Below are 23,559 nucleotides of genomic sequence, written 5' to 3'. Positions count from 1 at the left end.
GCTGAAGGCACACAGTCGTTTCTGCTGCTGGATCACCAGAATAGGAAGAACTTTACAAAAAATAACAGCAATCACGACTGATGCGGGAGGCAGCACCTTCTTTCACCCACAGCTATGGTGTTAAATGGCAGGCATTTCATAAACCAGGTGCCTGGGAAGTGCTTAGTTCAATGGATAGCCATCTGAATGATTGCATTTTAAGCTTAGCACATCAAAATGTATTTGTGTGCCTGTTAGCTTTTCTGCCGCTTTCTGATTATTTATAATCTAAAGAAGCACAGCTACCCCAGCAACCTTGCTTTCACCCTTATACCATCACAGCTACAAGAACACAGTTGTGGTACTAGAAGAGTAAGGTATTTAGTTGAATGCATTTAAAAATGTAAGCTGCTGTACTACATTTTTTTAAGACAAATACCCCCTGCCCCCTGCCATACACACACACACAAGCTCATTTAATTTATTTTTTTTTTAACTGCTATTGTAGACGACTGTGTGTTACGGACCACTGTACCACCCGAGAGCAAAAGCAAAACTCCTTTATTTGTTATTACCTGCATTTTGCTTTTCCTTGTCATTGGAGCCATTGTATTTATCTGGAGAAAATCACAAGCCAAAACCAAGGCTGTCAATAAAGGTGGGTATGAAAAGTTGACAAATCACTCGAAAACCTTTCCTTCCTATGTAAGCAACTACCACAAGAGTCCAAGCTACCAGGAAGATCAAGTAATTGAGTATAGAGATCGAGATACTGAAGATGATGACGAAGAAGATGACATTGTATATATGGGCCAGGATGGCACAGTCTATCGCAAATTTAAATACGGACTTTTGGAGGATGATGAGGAAGATGAGCTTGAATATGATGACGAAAGTTATTCATTTAGATAACTCTTCACTAATTTATGAATTTCTGCTTTGTTGCTTTTCCTATTAAATGCAGCAATTTAGTTAAGTACATTTAGTTACTTTTTAGCATGCTGAGCTCAAAATTTTAGCTAACAGTCATTGTGAGAGCAGAATGGTTTCTAAACACAATTTTTCCTGAAGTTATACAAAAATCCTTACTATACTTTTAAGTAGCAGTCCAGACTGGTTAAGAGATTACATTTCTGTGCATTTGTGTGGAGAGTAAATCCTTTCCCAATAATGTATTTTTGTGCATTATAACTAATACAAACTCTGCTTCAAACCATGCACACACACTTATTGAGAACCTTGCCAATCACTACAAGAAATGTGCAGATATGAAAGTTAGTTGTATTTATCTACCTGATGAATGACACTGGGATAGGGTGCCAGTAGTTTACTACCTGTGATCACAGTTACACAGCAATTCATAACAGAACAGGCAAGCTTGCTGACTTTACCCAGATATTCTTTGCTGGTATCACCTGGTGCATCTATGTTCCTCAAAGCCAACACAATTCCTCCTTATAATCTTATAGCATATTTCCCTGTGAAATTGTGCATCTATGACATGATGTTATAAGAATTCTGATTGTAACTCTACTCCAGGTAACAATATTGTATTTATAGTTTGTATGAAACATAACTAAGATATTTTACATATCAATCTCTGATTAATCTTTACTGTGGTGTTTGTCAATCTGTATGCACACAAATGTCTGGATTTACTGCAAAGGGAAATATGGTCTGTAAGCCCACAAAAGGACTTCTTTTGTCTCTTTAACTACCTTCTCAATGATTTAAAACACTGAACATTTATTCAAGCAGCTTTTCCATTTCTGTTGTAAATGGCTCAGTGTATTCAGACAATGACAAATGGAATAACTAGCACTTAGTTGGTAACATAACTTAAAGGAATACAGCAATGTGATCTTTCTATTATTATTACAGAAATACAACATCATGCTAAAGTAAAGGATGCTTTTTATGGTCATTTGTTGTGAAAGAATAAATTCTTTGCACCAAAATGTCTCAAAAATGCTGTTATTTCTCAGGTTTCATTCACTCTTTTAGTTCCTTTAGATTTCCAGTAAGAAGTTGCTCTAGAACTATAAATCAATTAATTTCGTGTCTACAAAGGAATTGTGTGAAAATACCTGATTTTTATAGCTCAATGCCTCAGCGCAATTTTTTGTATTAAGTATTCCTAAGGACCTCAGGACAGTTCTGTCTGTATGTTTAAAGAAGTTTTATAGAGAAGTTTATTGCTTCCACTTTAAATTTTAGACTTTTAACCATTGCACCTTCAGTAACAGCAAGGCATTAAAAGTCATGTGACTTCACAAAAGCCAAAACAAGGACCTATATTTATCAAAAGTTATATGACAGCAAGGTACTTCAGAAAGGTGCAAGTCATCTGTCACTTTAACTCAAATTCTGCTCTGGAAGTTCTGAAAAAATAGAAGAGTGAAAAATCAGTTTGAATGGACATACTGAAACAAAGAGGCTGTGTTATCTTGCTCTCCTAAACTTGTTTGGATTACCAATATAGTTTATTATTTTTATTAATGGCTTATAACACAACTGTAAGAATTTGCTTTGACCTGAAATCTCTCCTCACATTTCAGAGGCTTAATTCTGGCTGTGTCTAAGTAGTCTGAAACCACTGTGACAGATGTAATGAGAATTTTGTTTATGGGCTCTCAGACTGACTTCATCATCATTTTATGAACAGTCTCTTACATTTAAAGTTAACCTGAAAGGTAAACAAAAAATGCAAATAAGTACTCATTTTGGAAAGCCTGTTCCTTAAATTTTGTCTAAATTTGTGCAAGTCAGACTGAGACAAATTTGCATTTTTAAGTACACATCCAAAAAAAACCCAAAACCAACCAATGCCAAAAAAAACCACCAAAAAACCCAACCGCAAATTCTTCTCAAATGCCAATTTTTTTTAGAGGTTCTTTGTTGTGATTTGGGCACACCATTTCAACCACATTCAACTGCATATCCTTTTGCTTCTGATTCTTCATACTCTGCAGTCTGGCACTTTTCTTCTGGTTTTCCAAGCTTGTCACATGCAGTCAGGGATCTTCGATGTCAAAAGCAGAAGTGAACTTCCTTGCAGCGCTAAAGCTGCACAGGCAGTGCTAAGACACCATTTGTTACAAGAGAAGCAGTACTGGTATATTCCCTTCACTCAAATAAGCAGTGCTTTTTGGGAGGGATTCAAATGAGTGCTCAAATGATAAGCCTGTTATGAAGAGGCAGGAGCGTGCATGCAGCAGCATGCATGATACTGTGCTGCATGGGTAGGGTGACAAGTTGCATGCCTTACAAAATGGCAGATAATTGCCTTGAAGGTAACCAGTCTTCTTAGGAAAGCAGTAAATAACTGATGAATCAAGCTAAAAGGATATGATATGAGGAAGAGGATCGCATTCAAGCTTACTGGTTTTTTTAAAGGGGAAGTTTCAAAATTACGGTCAAGGAGACCCAAACTTAGTGACCCACAGAGCCATACCACTTTTACAGCATTCACAATTAAAACTCACTACTAAGAGTCCACACGGAGACCAAGAAAAATTAAGTTTAGCAGTTAATTGGCACAAGAGGAATCCTCATGAGTCACTCACACTTCTAAAGAAATTTCATGGAAAACAAAGGACAACCAAGGAAGTCAGTAACATTTTATAGACTTCTAGGGTCTAAGCCCTTGACATTCTGTCCTGAAAAAAGTGTACAGAAATTCAAATCCACATTTGTTCAGTTGCACAATTCCTTAGTTGACACAAAGCCAATTCTTCTCCTTTCTCCTGACTTCTCCTCCACCCACCATAGTGAGAAAGATGTCCCAAAGGAAACAAGCATCTTTCAAAAACAAAGCTTCTGTGGGATCTCTTCCATTCAACTCTTCCCCAGTTTTCTTTATCAGCCTCAAATCCTGTTATCTTTGGCAAATTTCTCTCACCATCTTGCTTCTCAAGCTTTTGTCCACCTTAAGGCCCCTCGTTCCCCCTGCACCTCTTACTTTGCTACTCTTTTTCATGCATGGAGTTTCCAAAGCCCTTCAGTCTTCACCAATTACTTGTATTTTCTCTGTCCTCCTGGGGAATGCCCTCTCATTTTTTATTTTTTTTTTTACTCCACCCTTCAAAAAGATCTCATAAAAATCACATCTCCTACAGAGTTTTACCACACATGTACCTCTCACGTAATCCAGTAATTTGATTTCAAAGGGAAGTGTAGATTACCAGGGTTCTTTATCCCCTCCTTCCACAGTTTATATAAATAGGGAGAAGTTTTCTCTTCTGTGACTCTAGCCTGAAGTTTTGCTAGAAAGGAGGTGGAGGACAGTAGACTGTAGGAGTTACATTTCAAGTGTTCTGAGGCCCAAGACTCCTTCCATGACCAGCTCTACACTGATCAGACCACATTCTCACAGTATAACACGCATTTGCCTCTGGCTCTTCAATAATAATTGCAGGACTTCTGGCTGAGGACTCAAATATTGAAATTTCAAACCAAGGACAGAAATGAAAATATAATAAGCTTAATTGTGTAAGTTACCACAGAAGCCTTTCAAATGGATATTTTGAAGCATTTGGTTTTCTCATGAAAAATAGCATGTGTTTCAAAAGAAATATATGGGTTTGTATTAAACAGTGTTTTCTTAGCCATCAAATTTCCCACTTAAAAGTTACCTATAGAAAAATTCTGATTACACATAAGTCACTATTTCACCTAGGTCACCTATGTACATGTTGGGGTAGGGGCAGGAGGGGGCCAGAAGAGTATTTCTCAGAGTAGACCAGAATTATCAATTTTTCACCTCCCCTCAACCTCTTATGTGTACATGTGGTTTCAAGCCTGAACTTTAAGGAGTAACCAGACATGCATCCTGATAAGGAATAGACATACTCTAAGGCCTCAAAAGCACTCCTGAACAGAAAAACTCTTCTGTTCAGTTCTTCTACTCTTTTTTTCTCTCCTAATTAGTACATAGAAATTAAAATAATAACCTATCATATCAAACAACAGACAACTGAAGATTCTAACTGCACACAGACATACTTGCAACAAACTAGATAAATGTATAGGTGTTGAGACGCAAAATTAATAGGAGACATACACACATGTAACTTCTGTTCTCCTTTCAGAGTAGGTTCCATATGTTCCTACTTTATTGGTTGCCTCATACTGATCAGAAATATCTAGTAAATTGCTTAACACATTGGCTGTTATTACCATATCTCTTGCGATTTTATTGTTAACACCACAAAAGACAAATTTTCCCTTGGGAAATTTATGTTACAAATTATGTAGTAATTATGACTTTTCTCCCCCATCATCCTTTTTTAGATTTATGTTTACACTGGAAGAAGATCTCCCAGACCTTAACCAACAAAAAAGATGCACTATTATCTCTTTGCATGACTTTACAGGTTTATATTACACATATAATTGAATACTAAAAAGGGAAATAAATATTACTTTATTCTTCCTCATTTATATTGTCTATTTAGCATCTAAATAAGCACATTTTCTTTTTCAGGAAGATACCAGGTGCTACACTTAACCTAACAACCATTACTCTAAATAGTTCTTGCTCTTCTAGCTCCATTTTTTTTTTTTTTGGTTCCTCCACGCTTGCTCACTGCACGTCATGTCTAAAATCCTCACCCTATTATTTTTCTTTATCCTTTCTCCTCCTTCTGGTCACCTAGCATCATCTTTGTTTCTCAGTTGTTTTTTTTTTCTAATGCAAAAACCTAACTCTGTTAATTAAGTAGCTCATCATTCGTTTAAAAAAAAAAAAAAAAAGCCTAATATAAATCTTACTGCATCCGTTCCATTGCATTCTACCTTCTCTCACTGACAAATCGTAGCACAATGGAAAAGCAAGCTATTCCTAACCTCAGAACAAACTGAAAGATACTAAGCATTTTGCTACTCTGAGCCACAAAAGAGAAAGTGAAATTAAATTCTCAGTTATTTACAGAACACTACCATTACATAAAGTCAGTACATTAAGTTGTGTAATTAATTATATATTAACTGTCATTGTCAGCAATGTTTATAAAATTCTAGCCCCCTTAAAAACCTAAATAGGCCACAGCACTATCCAAATACCCTGCTGGAGCAACAGACAATGCAAGTTCCCCAACCTTGCAAGTAGGGCCTGCTGTTTGTAATTTGTTACATCTTTCTTCTCCTTTCAGAAAAATACAAGAACATTACGGGGAAAAAGTATAGGCCTATATAAACCATATTCATTACAAAATAAATTTGAAAGCAGTTTGATACTTTTTTAGCCTCATTTCAGTTTTGGAATGAAAACTAGTAGAACATCTGAATCCTTGGAAATTATAGTGCTTGAGTGTTAAACAGAAACCTGAAGAACGCAGATGCTTGAGGATTTAACTTTTAAATCCATGCCTCCAGTGTGGACACAGTGCTGTTAGAACAGCACCATGATCTCTGACAAATACCAAAGTACAGTGAAGTGTCCACCACATTAACACAATTATGACATAACCAGAACACCACATAACATTACAGTCTTTCCTGATGCAACTTTAGAGATGCCACACAGAGGTTATACAAAGCATATAAACAGTGCTAAAGTATGAGAGAAACCTTTCCGCAAGAGGCCTGAGCCAGATTAATGTGTTCCAAGATACAGGTTTGGTTCATTTTCAGCTGTAGCAGATGGGACCTTTGCCCTGACCCAGATGAATGTTTAAACATCTAATCCAAAACAGAACAGGATGCAACTCTCTCCACCTGACTTCTCCAAGAACCAAGAAGTTTTAAATTTTGAAAGAAAGGGTATAGACAAATCTGTTTTCAAGCTATAGAACTCTAAGGATGCAGCTCCCCTATGTCCTAAATAAAGCACAAAACCCCAGAGTGGGACTGGTTTTCCAACACACTTTAATTTTAGCTAGTTTAAACAACACCTGAATGCTTTTTTCTATCAAAGTTTTCAGCCAGTCACCCTTACAAAGCTTTGCATAGGACTGAGACACCTAACAGTGCTAGACATAGCAAAGGAGGGCACCCTACAAGCTAAGTCATCATCAGAAGCCTCCTTAGAAAACCTATTGAATAGCAATACCGGCAATAAGCCTTACTATTACACAACAAAGCAGTGATTCTCACAAATTTGAAACTGAATAAACTGTTTCCAAGAATTGCTGGAAATCTAAGGCAGAACAAGAATGAAAAAGGACACCAATTTTTATCTCTACATAGCAATTTAGAAATGGGTTTCTAAGGATACTTAAGTTCTCAAAATATCAAGGTAGCAAAGATATCAAAATAGTACAAAGTCTTTTGAAGCAAACTGTCAAAGTTCACTTACTGCAGCCATGTGATTACTGTATTTAGCCACAGTTATCAGATGCACATCTGAAACTAGTCAAAGGAGTAACTTTCATCTCCTTTGGCTCAGTACAATCTCTCAACACAGATGTAGCAAATGAGGTTGTAAAAATCTCAGTAAACTAGACTTCACACTTGTTATCTTTGGCAAAATTCTCTCACCTTCTTGCTTCTCAAGGTTTTTTCCATCTCAAGGTCTTTCTGTTTTTTCTTTCCTTCCCCTTGCACCTCTTTTTTTATTATCCTCATCCATCCATGGAGTTTCCAGTAAACTAAACTTCACACTAGTGCCACCCTTTAGTAGAAATGCAACTACTGACACTTTCCTTTCCAGCATTTTAATTCACTGTATTCATTTGGGAAACTATTTTAACAGTCTCCATGTCTACAATATGTAACAGTCACTGAAAATAAATGAAAATATATCCACATCAGTAACAATTTTAACATGATTAATTATCCTAATTTACAGTTACATCTTTTTGAAAAGCAGGAATTTTTTTTTAGTTTATTTTCAAGTTTTAGTGAGCTAGGTTTAATTTTCAGGTAGATTTCAAGAACATTATGATGTATACATAGGGAATCTTTTCTAAAATAAAAAGGATACAGGCAGAATACAGGTTCCATATCTGTTTCTAGGAAGGCTCCAAATTCAAAACGTACCTAGCCATGCAAGAAACCTGTACAAATAGCTATTGCAGACTGTTTGTCTGTGCACATTGGGCCTTTATGTTGTCTAAACGTGAAGGCATGTTGCATTTTAACATCTGGTAAGCACAGGTTCTTTAGGGTATTAAAATGCCAGACAGTTTAATGCCACAGCTATCAAATTAAAACCAATATCACCAATATGCATTTGAAAAAAATTCTTGCACTGCTATTCTCACATTGAAACAAATTCCATTTCATGACAGAATAGACTTCAGAAAAAGAGTCAATTAAAATGCACCACAGACTTTATTTTAAAATATTCAAAACTGTAGAAATACTTACATTGCTTGAACTCCAACAATTCCAGTGACCTTTATGCCTCACTTGGTGTTCACATATTGCCTTACAAATAAAGAACTGCAAACATCTAGATCATAAATAATGTAGCACCAAGTTTGTAAGTAAGAACAATTCTCTCCCACTTCCCAAAACTGAAAGTTTAAGCAGCATAATGAAAGAGCTCTGCAGCACCTCTTTCAGTGTATACTAAGGAATATGCACAGATTATTTGTATCACATAGTACAATCAATCAGATAAACTGTGATAAGCAGCATCGCTACTTTCTCAGTTACATTCTTTTATTAATTGCACAGTGTCACAATGTAAACTGAAATAGTTATTTGCAAATAATACAAAAATGTAACCCTTCATAACGTTTATAATGTGCTAGGAATCATGTATTGAACTTGAAAGTCAATACGCAATATTTGATACTAAATAACACGTAGCGGTAAGCACACTCACCCAAATGAATGCAATTACAATTTCTCTTAACTTGAAGGCAACCATGCAAAAAGCAGTTTATTACTTTACTATATGCATACTCCATACTTCAGGTGAGAGCTGTGAGTAAACCAAGTGTTTCTAGCTTTCCTTTTTCTACTTTCTATGTCCTCAAGCACAGTGGTTTTAAAAACAACATGATGAAATAAATAGCAGCATTCATTAGCAGTTATAGAACCGTGTAACTAAGAAATCAACCCAAGGCACTATGGATGTCCACAACAACAGACAGGTGAAATCACTGGCAAAAAATAATTTTCAAAGGCAGATATGAGTTTAGCTGTAATACCACAATCAATGGAATTTATCCTTTAAAGGTGCTCCTGACAATGTACTACATTGACTAACATGGCTACTATTTGTTCTTCCAGAAAAGAACCAAGACCTTGACATTGTTATATATTCAAAGTATGCCTCCCCACATTTTGGGCAAGGGGCAGGGGGAGGGGATTGAAAAAAATTCTCCCATCATCCCTCAGTTTTAAAGTGAAGAAAAAAAACAGTTCACTTTCAAGAAAATTCTTGAACAGATTTCCAACTTGCGCACAGAAAAGTCCATTGAACTGCTTTTGGGTTTTGGGGTTTGTTGTTTTTTTTGAAAAAACAAAACAAAACATGTATTTCTGAAAGCAGGTAAGTTCTTTTTCTTTTAGTGTTTTCCTACTAGAAAGGCCAAAGTCTGCTGAAAATGTCCAGCCAACAGTAAGGACAAAACTGTCAGTGTCTTTGGAGTCTTAAATTTCTAAACAGCTTAGGACAAAACATAGGTCAAAACACTGCTTATTCCTGTGCGTGCTTTTACAGAGATCATTCTTTCCTCCCTCAGGAGGTGTATATCCCTTCTGTCTTTGCCATCAACAGACTGATGAGCAATTCACCTGAATCATCAAGCTTCAGCTGCAGTCCTGCACAGCTACAAGGACTCCTTGACTTGCTCAAGGCCTTTTCCCAAACACCTTGTGAGACTGGCTGCAAGTTAAAACATTACGAACTAGAATCCTGGCAGGCTGACAAGGCCCACCACAGAGAATTCCTGTAAGGCTACCATGACAGGGCTCTCTGAAACACTACAGTGAAATGCAAGGTCAGAATGGGATGGGAAAAGGAGGAAATTCCTAAAACTGTACTGGTGTGGGGGGAGTAGATTTGGAAGAACACACAGAAATACTGCACCTAAATTTAACAAGTATTTTCCAAATCACTATCCATTTAAAAACACACACCCCATTTATCTGTGCAAACATTTCAGAGCAGGAAAGGCCTCAATAATTTGTAATAAATACTCAATATTTACTAAAATGTTAATATATTATTATTCCAAGAAACACAGAATCATAGAACACCTCGGACTGGAAGGTTGCTCAGAGCCCCATCCAACCTCACCTTGAATGTTACCAGGGAGGGGGAACCTACCACCTCTGTAGGTAACCTGTTCCAGTGTTCCGCCACCCTCATCATAAAAGATCTCTTCCTTGTATCGAGCCTGAATCTACCCTCTTAGTTTAAAACCATTACCCTTTGTCCCATCACAACAGGCCCTGCTAATAAATTTGGCCCCATCTTTCTTATAAGTCCCCTTTAAGTACTGAAAGGCCACAATAAGGTCTTCCCAGAACGTCTCTCCTCCAGGCTGAACAACCCCAACTCTCTCAGCATTTCCTGCTAAAAGTGTTTCATTGTTCCAGCCCTCTGATCATTTTTGTGGCCCTCCTCTGGACCCACTCCAACAGGTCCATGTCATTCCTGTGCTGAGGACTCCAAAGCTGGACGCAGCACTCCAGGTGGGTCTCACCACAGCACAGTGGCACAATCACCTCTCTTGGCCTGCTGCCACACTTCTTTTGATGCAGCCCAGCATATCGTCAGCTTTCTGGGCTGCAAGCACACATCACTGGATCAGATTTTCATCCATCAGTAACCCCAAGTCCTCCTCTGCAGGGCTGCTTTCAATCCCTTCATCCCCCAGCCTGTATTGACACCAGGGGCTCCCCTGACCCAGGTGCAGGACCTTGCCCTGGCCTTGTTGAACCTCACAAGGTTCCCATGGGCCCACTTCTCGAGCTTGTCCAGATCTCTCTGCATGGTGTCCTGTCCCTCAGGCATGTCAACTGCACTACTCAGCTTGGTGTTATCTGCAAAGTTGCTAAGGGTACACTCCATCCTGGTATGTAATTGATGAAGGTATGAAACAGTACCAGTCCCAATACAGACCCCTGAGGGACACAGTTTGTCACCAGTTTCCATCTGGACATCGAGCTGTTGACTGCTATCCTCTGGATGCAACCATCCAACCAATTCATCAAATCTGTATCTCCAATTTAGAGAGAAGGATGTTGTGCAGGGCCATGTCAAAGGCCTTACAAATAGATGACATCTGTAACTCTTCCCTTATCCACTGATGTAGCCATTCCATCATAGAAGGCCACTAGGCTGGTCAGGCAAGACTTGCCCTTGGTGAAGCCATGCTGGCTGTCTTGAATCACCTCCCTGTCCTCCATGTGCCTTAACACAGTTTCTAGGAAGATCTGTTCCATGATGTTCCCAGGCACAGAGGTGAGGCTGACATCTCGGTAGTTCCCAGGGTCCTCCTTTCTACCCTTTTAAAAAATGTGTGCAATATTTCCCTTTTTCTGCTCACCAGGGACTTCACTGTCCCATGACCTAATCCCCAAAGACTTTCACTGATCCACAGCCAAAAGTTTTGATCTTACCTGCACGTAGTTCAAAGGCTGACAGGATTCTCCTGTGCCTTACATTCCAACTTCAACCTTGAAGTCATTCATTTCTCTGTCAGTATAGCAAACAATCCAGAAGATTTCCTCATCTAAGGCAGCTGCCAGCAGCAACCAAAATGCGGTAGCCTTTCATTACCTCCTCTGCCTTAGGGCCCAAAGTGCAAAAAAATTGTTAGACTGGTTCTGCACTCTTTAAGCCCTTACCTTCTGCAGTGTACAAACTTTCTCCCTGACATTCACCTCCTGAACTGCAGTGACACACTTCTGAGCAAAACACGTGTTGTCATATACATAGTCAGCTTTGGCAGAAGTATCTATCTCACATTCCAGTAACTCAATGAGTAAGTCATTTCCTCTATTTCAATTAAAATCACAATAAATAATTTCAATTAAAATGACAGCTACAACCACAACAGCTGTACAGCATATCAAAAATATATAGTGAAAATATATAGTGAATTATTCTTGTATCTAATAGCTTTCCTGCACCACAGGTAGATTGTTTACTCAATCAATATAAAAATTTTCTAAGCTGCAATCCAAGTATAAAAATGACACAAAATTAGGAAAAGAATTTGGACTAACATTCTCTGTCTGAAACACTCACACTCTGCACACTTTAGGGGCAGAAGAGGTCACAGCTACCTTTGGTCTTGTTCCACACGTGCTAAGATGTCTAAATGATTGATAACATTTGCATTCACGATTCTTCCGTAAGACCTAAAACAGCCTTCTACTCCTTTTGCATGACTGAATAAATGACAAACAAACTTAAATCACCTTGTGTGGCTTTAGTGTTCAGTTCCAATCACAATTATGTTGTTGCATGATAAACCCTGTAAGCAGCTAAGCACCATACAGTCACTAGCTCGCTTCCCCCACACCCCTGCACAGTGAGACAGGGAAAGAAAAATGGAAGAATAAAAACAAGAAAATTTGTGGGTCAAGATAAAAATAGCTTAACAAGCAAAGGAGAAGTGGAAAAAAAGAAAAAAGAGAACAAGCGATGCAAAGGCGATCACTGACTACCACCCACGTGTAGATTCATGCCCAGCCACAGCCAAAGCAAAGATGGCCAACCTCCCTAAAATCCCTCCTCTCCATTTTATTGGTCAGCATGACGATTATATGGCATGGAGTATCTCTGATTATTTCAGGTCATTTGTCTGGTTGTGTCCCCTCCAGACTCTTGCACAGCCTAGTCTATTCACTGGGGGAGCACAGCAAGCAACAGAGAAGCCCTTGATACTGTGCAATGAATAGCTAAAACATTAGCGTGTTACGTTCGCTGCTTTGGTCACAAATCTAAAACACAGCATCACATGAGCTGCTATGAAGAAAATTAACTCCATCCCAGCCAGATCCAGTACACATGCATATGTTATACATCAAATGATACATGGTACGGCAAAGAAAAGAGCTCCAAGAGATAAAAAAAAAAAAACCCACACATGGTTTTGCTTAGTGGTTTATTGGTTTGGCTTCTGGCAGATGAAAGAAATTGTATTCTTTGAGTTCAAGATGTTATGGTAAATCTAGCTGTCTTTTTGCCTCTTCAATGTCTTCTTGAATTGATAAAACGAGCCCATCTGCAAAAGAGAAGGAAGAAAAGCAGTATTTAAAAGCTGAACTGAATTCTGAACACACAGTAACAAGTGAAAAAGGGTGTACTACAATACACCACAAAACAGACACAGGAGCAGAATATATTTATTACTATAAAGTTGAAAAAGCAACATTTGCTGTTTCTGAAATGACATGGGTTTATGTTTTTGACATGCACTGCACTTTTCACTGCTGTAAACACTATCTTTTCCTTGCTCCAAGACATATCAAAAAGTCAACAGAATTTAATTACCTATTTCAGTTTTAGCAAAGATGCATTTTTCAAAGAAATGGACAAACTAGACCAACACTTATACAACAAGCTCATGATGTGCAAGCTACTCCGCAGACGACTGACAAGGCAATATAATTTTTAGACTGAAATTTAGACTGCTTTTTTTAATATGATCAATTTATGTATTAGTAGATGCAGTTTAAAAAAATATTTTATTGAAAAGTCAAAGGTAAGACAGGAAACATAGGACAGCTTGAGCTAGAAAGGACCCATAAGGATCACTGAGTCCAACTTCTTGCAGGACCACCTAAAACTAAACCAGGGGTCCTCGAACTTTTTAACCAGGGGGCCGGCGCGCAGATGCAGTGGCAGGCAGCCATCTGCGGCTGCTTGGTTTCCCCCCCCAACCCCCGGCGGGGGGGGGGGGGGGGCAGGGAGGTCTGTAAATACCGGGGGCCGGATTGAGGAGCCTGGGGGGCTGTATCCAGCCCATGGGCCGTAGTTTGAGGACCCCTGAATTAAACCATATGACTAAGAGCATCGTGCAGGCACTCCCTGAACTCTTATAGCCTTGGTACCACAACCACTTCCCTGGGGAGCCTGTTCCAGTGACCTATCGCCCTCTCAGTGAAGAACCTTTTCCTAACAGACAGGCTAAGCCCCGACGCAGCTTCATTCCATTTCCTTGTATTCTATCGCTGGTCACCAGAAAGAGGAGATCAGCACCTCCCCTTCTGCTGCCCCCCTTGAGGAAGTTGTAGACTGCCATGAGGTCACCCCTCAGCTTTCCCCAAGCTGAACAAAACAAGTGACTTCAGCTGCTCCTCAAAAATCTTGCCCGCAAGGCTTTTCACCATCTTGGTCACTCTCCTCTAGCCATGCTCTAATAGTCTGATGTCCTTCTTATAAGGAGGCACCCAAAACTGTACACAGTCCTCGAGGTGGGGCTGCACCAATGCAGTGCAGAGTGACACTATCACTTCCCTCAACCAGCTAGTGATGCCGTGCTTGATGCACCCCAGGACATGGTTGGCCCTTTTGGCTGCCAGGGCACACTGTTGATGCATATTCAACTTTGCCGTTATCCCAGACCCCCAGATCTCTTTCCACAGAGCTGCTCTCCAGCCTCTCAGTCCCCAGTTCGTGCATATAACCAGGATTGCCCCATCCCACACACAGAATCCAGCACTTGCTCTTGTTAAATTTCATATGGTTGGTGATTGCCCAGCTCTCTATAGTCTATCCAGATCTCTCAGTAAGTCCTCTCTACCCTTGAGAAACAGCTACATGAAAGAGCTATCACAAGAAACAGCTACCCTACATAACATAGCTGATTATGAAGAGAGAACAGTGAAACAGTACTTTCAATATGCAAAAACTGATGGTTTATTTGTTGTGTTCAAGAGACCTACAACACTGATCAAAAGAACCAAAGTTTTTTTCCGATCAACTATATCCAAGAATGACTATACTAAGAATCTCTCCGTAAAAATCATCTTTGAAAGTGTGGATTATGTGTGTTTCCTAAAAGAACAGAAATACATTGGCAATCATCACGATGCATTTTGAGTTTATTTCCCTTGTTGCAAGGATGTCAAGCTGATACCTTTAATTCAAATTCTCTCCCGCACATGCCAGGAAAAACTGACACACTTAGTCTAACATATATCAAGATCAAGAGGCTAGAGATTTCGATTACATTAGTAGGGAGAACTGTAATTTGCATGGTGTTTAAGAACACTGGCATTTATTTCAGAGGTAAGATTTTCAAGGCAGCAAATCACAAATAATGCATAGATTTGTTTGATCATTAAGTTGCTGAGTCCAAATAGCTGTGATGAATTTGAATGAAACAGTTGTTTTCAAAAGAGAGCTTTTACAAGTAACTCACAGGAACTGAATGATAAAATTCTAAGAGTGAAGGCTGCTATCTTTGAAGCAGGGATCGATGTCAAAATAAAACTGCTTCCAGGTATTAGCAATTAAAACAAAGTTCTGCAAGACTCAGGAAAAGCACCAGCACTGCATAGCAAGAAAAACATAATGCCACAGTTCAGGATTTTAACTCTTTTGTTACTACTTGGTTTTGGATCTTGATTCTGTATATCAAGCCACAGTACCACATATATGGATTCCACCATTTAAGAGAAGAATTACTGCAAAATCATTACAAATTAAGATGCCCCAGAATCTCATACTTTAAATGTGTATGGATTAAAGAGGATGACAGACTAGTATTTTCCAGCTCATTCTTGGGGTTCCATAACCAACTACACTGAAAACATCCATTAAGCTCATGTTTATCTACCTATTGGCACAATAAGCAACAACTACTTTGGAAAGGTGAATTTTGATTTCAGAAGTATTTAAGTAATGGTGAAAGAGGAAAATGAAAATATTTTTTATTTATCGCAGCTGCATGCTCTATGGCTACTGAGAGGATACCAAATACATTTTTAACAGCAAAGGAAATTCCTAATCTCATTTATGGATTAAATTCTGATCTTATTCAAACTCAATGTCTGCCTCATTTATTATAAACAAAGTACGACACAAAGCAAAAAGTTTATCACTGATTTCTTAATATTCTTAGATATCCTTAGAAAGGATTCCATCCTGTGTTCAAAATCATTTTATGCACATCTCCCTTTCCAGCACAGGACCATCCATAGTATATACCAGTACAGATATAAGATGGAAAGTTTTCAACTACTTGCTCAGAAAAGTTACCTGCAAAAATTCTCTAAAGTGTGTATTTGTGTAACTGAAGTGCATCACAGAATCTTCAAACATCTAAAAGCCACGCGTCTAGTGATGATGACAGCAAGATAACAAGGTGCCACTTGCAAAACATAAACCAGAGAACAGCCTCCTAAAAAATAGTCTCAGTGGTAATACAGAGGTATGAGAGTTATCACACCTCCTACACACACTGTTGCATAGTTATGTACATTCTATTCTATTCTATAGTTAAATAGTTAATTCTCTACCTAAAATTACTAAACTAAAATATGCAGTCTGAGTGCATTTCACTGTTAGGACTATCACTACTTTGGTATGGTCAAAGAACAGAAACATCAAGTTTCTTTGGCACTTTAAAGTAGCACCCTAGAACTGTGTAAGTACTAGCAAATTGGTTTTTCTTTAGTAAGTATAAGACGTAAAAATAAATGAAGTTATGGTTGTATTCATCTGCCAGTTTTTCATGTTGCCTTTTAGGTTACCTGTATTTGTGTACTTCTACGATTTTCTTGGAGAACCACAAATCTGGAACAAAATATGTTCCTTTCTGACTGAAGAGACTAAATCTAAGCCTTTAGCCTAACAACTGTCCTACTTTAACTTCACACAAAAGGGAGAGCTCTTCATGCAAAGTTTCAAGCTGATTTTGAAGAATTTACAGTTAGTGGACATCTCTCTAGCTCATAAGCAGAAAAAACTTCCCTCCCGCACTCCCTGATACTAATAAGCCACATATAAACAATCAAGAGAGAAAAAAAAAGTTCATATTCAACAGATGTCATCACATATCCAGCACCTCAAGATTTGTTTGAGAAGGTTTTCTTGCCTATTAGGATTTGTGCAAAATGTCCACTGACTTCAGCTTATCCTTAGAAAAAGATGAAATCAGTCTGAATTACACCTCTCTCTGTATTCAGAGAAGTCAAACAGGGAACTGCAACAGGAAAATATACTTCTCTCTAGGAGAACTGCACTTGCTGTGCTTTTTAACCTCTGTATTATTTGCTTTACATTTCTTTCCTTAAAGTTACTCCCAGCACCCACTCCCTTTCTCGTCCTGATCTGAGGTCCAACAAGTTTATAAGAAGGGATGTTTTTCAACCTGCCCTATCGCAACACCATGCACAGTGCATACGATCACTTCGCAGCAACTTACAAATCACTGCCGTCATCAGATGAGATAACTAACAAAACAGCAGACAGAAAGAAATCGTTTAACAGACGGTCCGAAAATAAGGCACTTGAGTGAACAAACCTGTTAACAAAGGGGGGTGGGGGGGCGCGGAGCACCAAGACACCTAACCGGGAACAAACCCAGCCTTTTCACCGACAGCACAAGCCAAGCCAAAGGCACAACTCTACCGCACGGCCGGGTGTCACCCGCCGTCAAACGCGCTCAGCCGCCAGCTACCGGGCCCCCGGCGCCCCGCCACGCCGCTCGGCCGCAGCGCCAGCCGCCCCCGCCCTGCGGCGCGGAGCACGGCGCGGCCCCGCCGGGCGGCCGGAGGGGCGCAGCCTGCCGGAACCCCCGGGCCCGGCGCCGCCCTCGCTGGCAGCCGCGCTCCTGCCCCCCGCGGTCCCGGGACAGGGACCCGATGGGGAGCTCCGGCCCCGCGCAGGATACGCCGAGGGCCGCCAGGGCCCGCCTCGCCGGCGGCCCTCACGGGAAGCGTCACCCTCGCCCCGCCGGGGGACGCGGCGCCGGCTCTGCCCGGGCGCCCGCGCACCGCTCACCGGCGGGGACGCGCAGCCCCTCGGAGCCTCTGCTGCAGCCCGTCACCACCCCTCCGCGGCAGGACCTGCGCCGCCGCCGCCAGCTCCGGGCCCGGCGCCCCGCCGAGCCGCCCCCGCGACGCGCAGGGCTCACCGCCGCCTCGCCCTGGGCGCTGCCGGCAGGTGGAGCGGTGACGGGCGCCCGCCCCGGCCTCCCACTCGCAGCAGTCGCCGGCAGCTCCCTCGGGAGCGGAGTGGGTCGCACCCTCCTCCCACCCCACCCATCGCCGAAGTTCTGCGCCGCTCGGCCCGCCCCGCTGCGTTCCCGCTCATCGCCGGGGAACTCGCCCTCTGCCGGCGGGGCCGTGGGGCGGGCCGTGGCGCCGGGCCCTGCCGCAGGCTGGGAGCCCCGCCGCGGGGGCAGGCCGCGGGCCGGGCCGCCGGTTCCTGCTGGGCAGGAGAGGTCCGCGCCGTGTCGAGCGGGTCGTTCGTTCTGGGAGCTCAGCCGAGGGGTCTCTCCGGGGGCAGCTGCGCGGCAGCGCTGGGGGCGGGCCCCGCTCGGCTGCGGAGCTCCCGGGAGCGGCGGTTGCCCTTGACCCCTGCCGACAGGCTTCCCCAGGGCCCGCCGCCGGGCAGCGCCGGGAGCCGGACGGCGCAGCGGCCTTCGCGCAGCAGCGTGCGGGACGCTGGCAGCGGCGCTACCAAAGGGGACTGTGTCTGGCGCGCTTCGCCTGCGCCCGTACGTAGGGTACGTCTCTTCCCTGGTGATTCAGGGTTTGCTTCTGCTTTCGGAAAAGCTCAAATGCTTCCTAATACCGCAGACATGTGGGGAAATCCGTGGAAATTGGTATATATATATATATTGTTATATATATATATATATATATATGGGTTTGTTATATAATTAGGACAAATAGTAGTCACTTGCTAAAGGAAATAATTTGTACTCTCCCATGATGTGTCAGCCTAGCACTGCAGGGAGTTCCTTCAGGACTATACATCTGCACAGAAACACTCATCCTGTTATTTGCTCAGTATTGGGCAGTAAAGGCCTCCTCCGTGCTCCTGTTCTTTAATTTCCTGTTGCCAGTTGCTTTTCATCTTGTGTGTTGCTACACTGCTTTAATATGCCCAGCCGATTAAAACTGTTTTTTATGGGCCTCATCCAGCACAAATAAATTGAATTTCCTTATGTGCCATGCAAGATAGCAAGACGCACATGTCTACCCGGTGTCTGCTACATAGCATACAGCCTATGCTATCCATTTATGTAAGTGGTACGTATGCCAAGTAAGTCTTGGGGGTCTTATTCAGAACTGCTGTGGTGTACTTTGCATGTTTATATGAAAGCATGTATCAGTATCTTGAAAGATCGGCAAAGTCCTTGAAGAGAGTTCTCAATCATTTCCAGTTATTCCTATGAGGCACAGTTGCTAGTTTTTCCCGTTTTATATGAGTTACAAAAGTGCTGCTGGCATTATCTGTAATTCCATTGGGTACTTTTTAACAAGGAAAAGCAGCCTAAGTACCTGTGCCGTGCTCATATCTAACTGCAGTTAAGGTGGTGGTAGCTTTTTCATTCTAATGATTGGGAACTGCCTTGAGAAACCGGTTTGTGTCACGCCACAAAATGCTGAACGCTACCAATTCATGGATCTGTGGGCAAAAGTTTATAGAATAAAGCCAAAATTATTTTTAAAATTATTCCACCTCAAATGTAGGCTTTTTCCAATTCTTTTTTTTCTTGCATCCTACTTCCCCATCATCTGTTTAATGCTAACATTTTAATTCATTGCTTCAGTCCGAGTAACTTTGACTGACTTACAGGTTCATTGTACGTGTAACTTTGGCCGAACAAAAACAAGAAGTGGAAAAAGTCCTAAATATGCTACTACTGTATACATTCTGTTCTTCTGTCTGACAGCACGGGGAGAGACATGTTACAGTAAGTTCTGTGTAATGAAGTTTAGTAATGGAAGTATCATGGATATTAAGCCTGAATACCGAAATTGTGACTTAGTTCCCTAATGTCAGTCCATAACAGTAGACAATGTGACCACTTACTCCTAGAATTTGTGGCTTATTTCAGCTGTAGAGAAAAAAAAAATCGTGAGGCAGGTACATTTATATTGTTCGTAGTGTATTTCTTGCTCTTAATAATGAATTATGCCTTTTTTTATGTTTATACAAGCAGGTGTATACTAGCATATTTTTTTAAATTAATACTTTCAAATAAATGTTTGTGTTCTTGTGGCATCCACAAGATGGCACTCGATTTCTTTTTCAATATCTGCAGGTTTGGGCACAGGTTTTGAGCACAGGGTTTACAATCCTATCTCAGTAACAGAACAGAGGGAACAGTAAGTCAGATAAATATTTGTTTAAGAGCTACGTGGTTAGTGTAAGTCTCACTGAACACTTATATTTCATTCTGTCAAATATTTGTTAATCCTTTTTTCTCAGTCATGCTAGGTTGCTCTGATCCATGGTAGAAAAAATATTAATCCTTAATACTGGGCATGCTTTTCTTTTGTAATCAATTGTACTTAGTTCAGCTTGGAGGCAGTATTGTACATAACTGGAGTTTAGTTACAAATTTAGTAGACATGTTTCTTCAAAAAATGTAGTTGAATTTTAGTCACAAATATGTATGCCAAGAAGAGCAGTTTGGTAGCTTATACCTGCTGTTAGAAAACTCAGGCATTGTTATCACACACTGATATATCGCAGTGATACCACAGAGAATTTCTGCTCTGTGCCAATGCTACATTTTTTACAGTTATTGTTGTTAGTGGAAAAGTATTTTTTTTATACAGTACAGAAAGTCATACAAAACTAAAGGAAGGAGGGTAGCTTTCTTATGTCCAGGGAACAGCCTGCATTGGCCCTCACCTCTGTATTTTCAAGCTGCAAGGGAGAAAAGTTTTTCTACTTAAGCAATAGCATCAGAAAGAGAAGATGAAAACGGCGGCCCTAGTGACTCACATTGCAGGGAGGAGGTAGCAAAGGAAATGGGTGCAATTCTTTTTTTGCATTTTTTTTTTTCTTGCTTGCTTATTCATTTAGCTCATTTTCTTCCTGCCTTCCCTGGGCTGTACCTCAAGATGACAAGGAAGCCATGAGCAACAGAGGTTGCCATTACAGCCTTGTTCCCACACTAAGCAATAACTGAGCAAACAGGAACAATTCCGATGAAAATGTTCTCAGTGATAAAAGGAACCAGATGTTACTAATATTCCTGCCATCACCAATGTGTGATGCTATCTCCCAAGCACATGCAGGACACGTCTGCCTTTGTTACAGCACTACCATCTGTATACAATATCTTCAACAAGGTTCCCAGTGCTGTTGAGGGGTTTGTGATACTAAGCGAGCCATGGTTATTGGATGTTATACTTAAGGCCTGTGTGTCCGCATGAGTAGATGCTGTAAGGGAACCTGTGAGTGACTTGTGCTGGCCTGTGTTGCACACTGATGATGTTATGACAGAGATGATGTTGTAACCTGTGAGAAGACACACATTCCTGTTACACAAAAGAAAAGCCATGACACTGTGGGAGGGAGGACAGAATCTACACAGCATGCTGTGGGGAAAATCCATCTGGGGTCCCTCTGATGCTGCACAAAAGCAGGGCACCCTGCATGCAAAAGGACACAGGATTTACTCTTATATTCCCATTTTTGTTCTGCTTTATTAGAACAACTCTCTTTATTAAGCCATTTCTGTTGAGCCTTTCTTGCAGAAATCCAGAAACAGCCCTGCACCATTTCTCTCATCATCTCACCTCCTGACCTCCGCAGGTACAGAAGAGCAACATATCTTAGACTTAGGGCAGTACTGGAAAATATCAGTCCACGTTACTCACAGTTGACATAATACATCAGATTGTTATAAACGATAACAATTAAAACAATTTTATTTTGGGTTCAATCGATTTAGGTTGAGAAACAATAAGCAAAAACAACCCTGGGTGCGCAGAGAACTCAATTAGCTCCACCACACGCACCCAGAGCTCTGAACAGCGTCTCTTATACCAGCATCGTGACCAATCTCTTCCCGCCGGATGAGCATCCTGCTCTTTCCCCATTGGGTCGTCTGTGTTACTAGGGTACACCTCCTCCTCCTATTGAGTCTTTGGCGCGCTTTTGAGCGCTTGGCATAGGGATTGCCTCAGGAGAAGGGGGAGTTTTCTAGTGGTTTCATTGTCTTAAAGTAGAAGCACATCCGCCTGTTCATTACAATTGTGATACAGGTTAGGTGGTCACAAACTATTTTAGATTTACACAGGGTACAACAATTACACTTATCACGCTATATTCTATTTTGATGTGAATTATGACTACGTTTATCTCATTGATTCATGTCTTAGTTTCCAGTTCGATAACAGCTTTTCATGTTGTAGTCATTCCTTATTTCTAGTTGCATAATCTGTACCGCTGATAGTATTAATCAAATAACACATTGAATTAAACAAGGGATAAGTAACAAACACACACACACACACCCCAATATTCCCAGGAGTACAATATTCACTTTGGTAACCCAATTACATACAACAATTGGTAAGATTAAATTTCCAACAAACTCCCCCTTCTTGTGCCAACAGGTAGTCCAATGCTATACTGGAACCCCAGTCGTTCTCTCCTACTTACTGGTAACAGAAGAAGCTAGTTTTATTGCACCTACTATACATAACCCAACCCAATTATTTGGCAAAGAGGTAAATGCTAATTTTCCACAAATCAAAGTGTGTCTCTCCATACACATAGTAACTAGTTACTCTGTTATATTTTTGACCAGTTTTACAAACAGATTTTTAGCAACTGTGGGAACTTCACATTTGACTCACGTTTCCATCTCATGATAAAACAAGCTAAATAACAACCTATGTTTTTTATCTTCTCCTTTCTTTAATCCATCCCTGTTTTCAAATCAAAGTTGGAAGTAAAAAGGGTGTCCACAGCTTTCCACAGGGTTCCAATCAGGACCCATATCAAGAAAGGTCCATTCAGGATCATAATGCTCAGGGGTCACCCCCCCAGGGGTTGCAGCCCTTGGCAGCCCTTGTCAGCTGCAGCACCGATTCCCTCCAGTCTTTACTACAGAGTGCCTTTCGCAGAGGTCTGGGAAAACTGGGGAAAAAGTGGGTTCCATCAGCTACTAATTTGGTTCTCTAGTACTTTAAATTTTTGTAAATTCAGTTAGAGTTGAATTTACAGTACCCTTTTAGGGAAGTCAATATGAATTTCCCCAGCCGTTACATCAAGTTCTTTTAAAGGTAAGTTTGGTATCCCCAGGTTCAGTTACGACTCTCCATTCCTTTATTGGTCCCTTTACCCTTGAAGCATGTGTCCACCCCTTTTCAGCCGTCCTTATCGCCTTTCTGTAGTTAAAAGAACAAGAAATGGTCCTTCCCATTGAAGGTTAAGGCTATCTTCTCTCCAGTTAATCACCCAAGAGGATCCATCAATAAACAGTTTTTCCCCTTTCTCCAACTATTCTTTCTCTAGATCTGGTCTAATTTTTGTTTGTAGCTCTACTAAATCTATAGTTATGTTCAAGTATTGAGGTCTTCTCCCATTCCCCAAACAAAAACTGTGCTGGGGTTTGTGCCGTAGTCATCCTTAAATCCAAATCAGAAGAATGAATTAAAATAGCTTCATATTTTAATAATCTATTGTCGGTAAGCCATTTATGTGCTTTCTGTTGGAGGTTTCCTCTAATGTCATGGGGGACA

General features: G+C 40.8%; 1 protein-coding gene across 1 annotated transcript in view; it reads left to right on the top strand.

Moving 5' to 3' along the window:
- The window catches only part of LOC308056783 (proprotein convertase subtilisin/kexin type 5-like), a gene marked incomplete at its 5' end in the record, with an annotated part of 66,697 nt that extends 43,987 nt beyond the window's left edge, over positions 1–22,710 (top strand). The window contains one exon of the mRNA XM_080372620.1: positions 488–22,710. Within this exon, the coding sequence (XP_080228746.1) occupies positions 488–891 (404 nt within the window). The 3' untranslated portion in view covers positions 892–22,710. The remainder of the gene's footprint in view (positions 1–487) is intronic.
- Between the last annotated feature and the right edge of the window lie 849 nt (positions 22,711–23,559).

The sequence above is a fragment of the Falco punctatus genome (genome assembly GCF_963210335.1).
Source record: "Falco punctatus genome assembly, chromosome: Z".
Classification (NCBI taxonomy): Eukaryota; Metazoa; Chordata; class Aves; order Falconiformes; family Falconidae; genus Falco; species Falco punctatus.
This window is presented reverse-complemented; position numbering and strand designations above follow the sequence as displayed.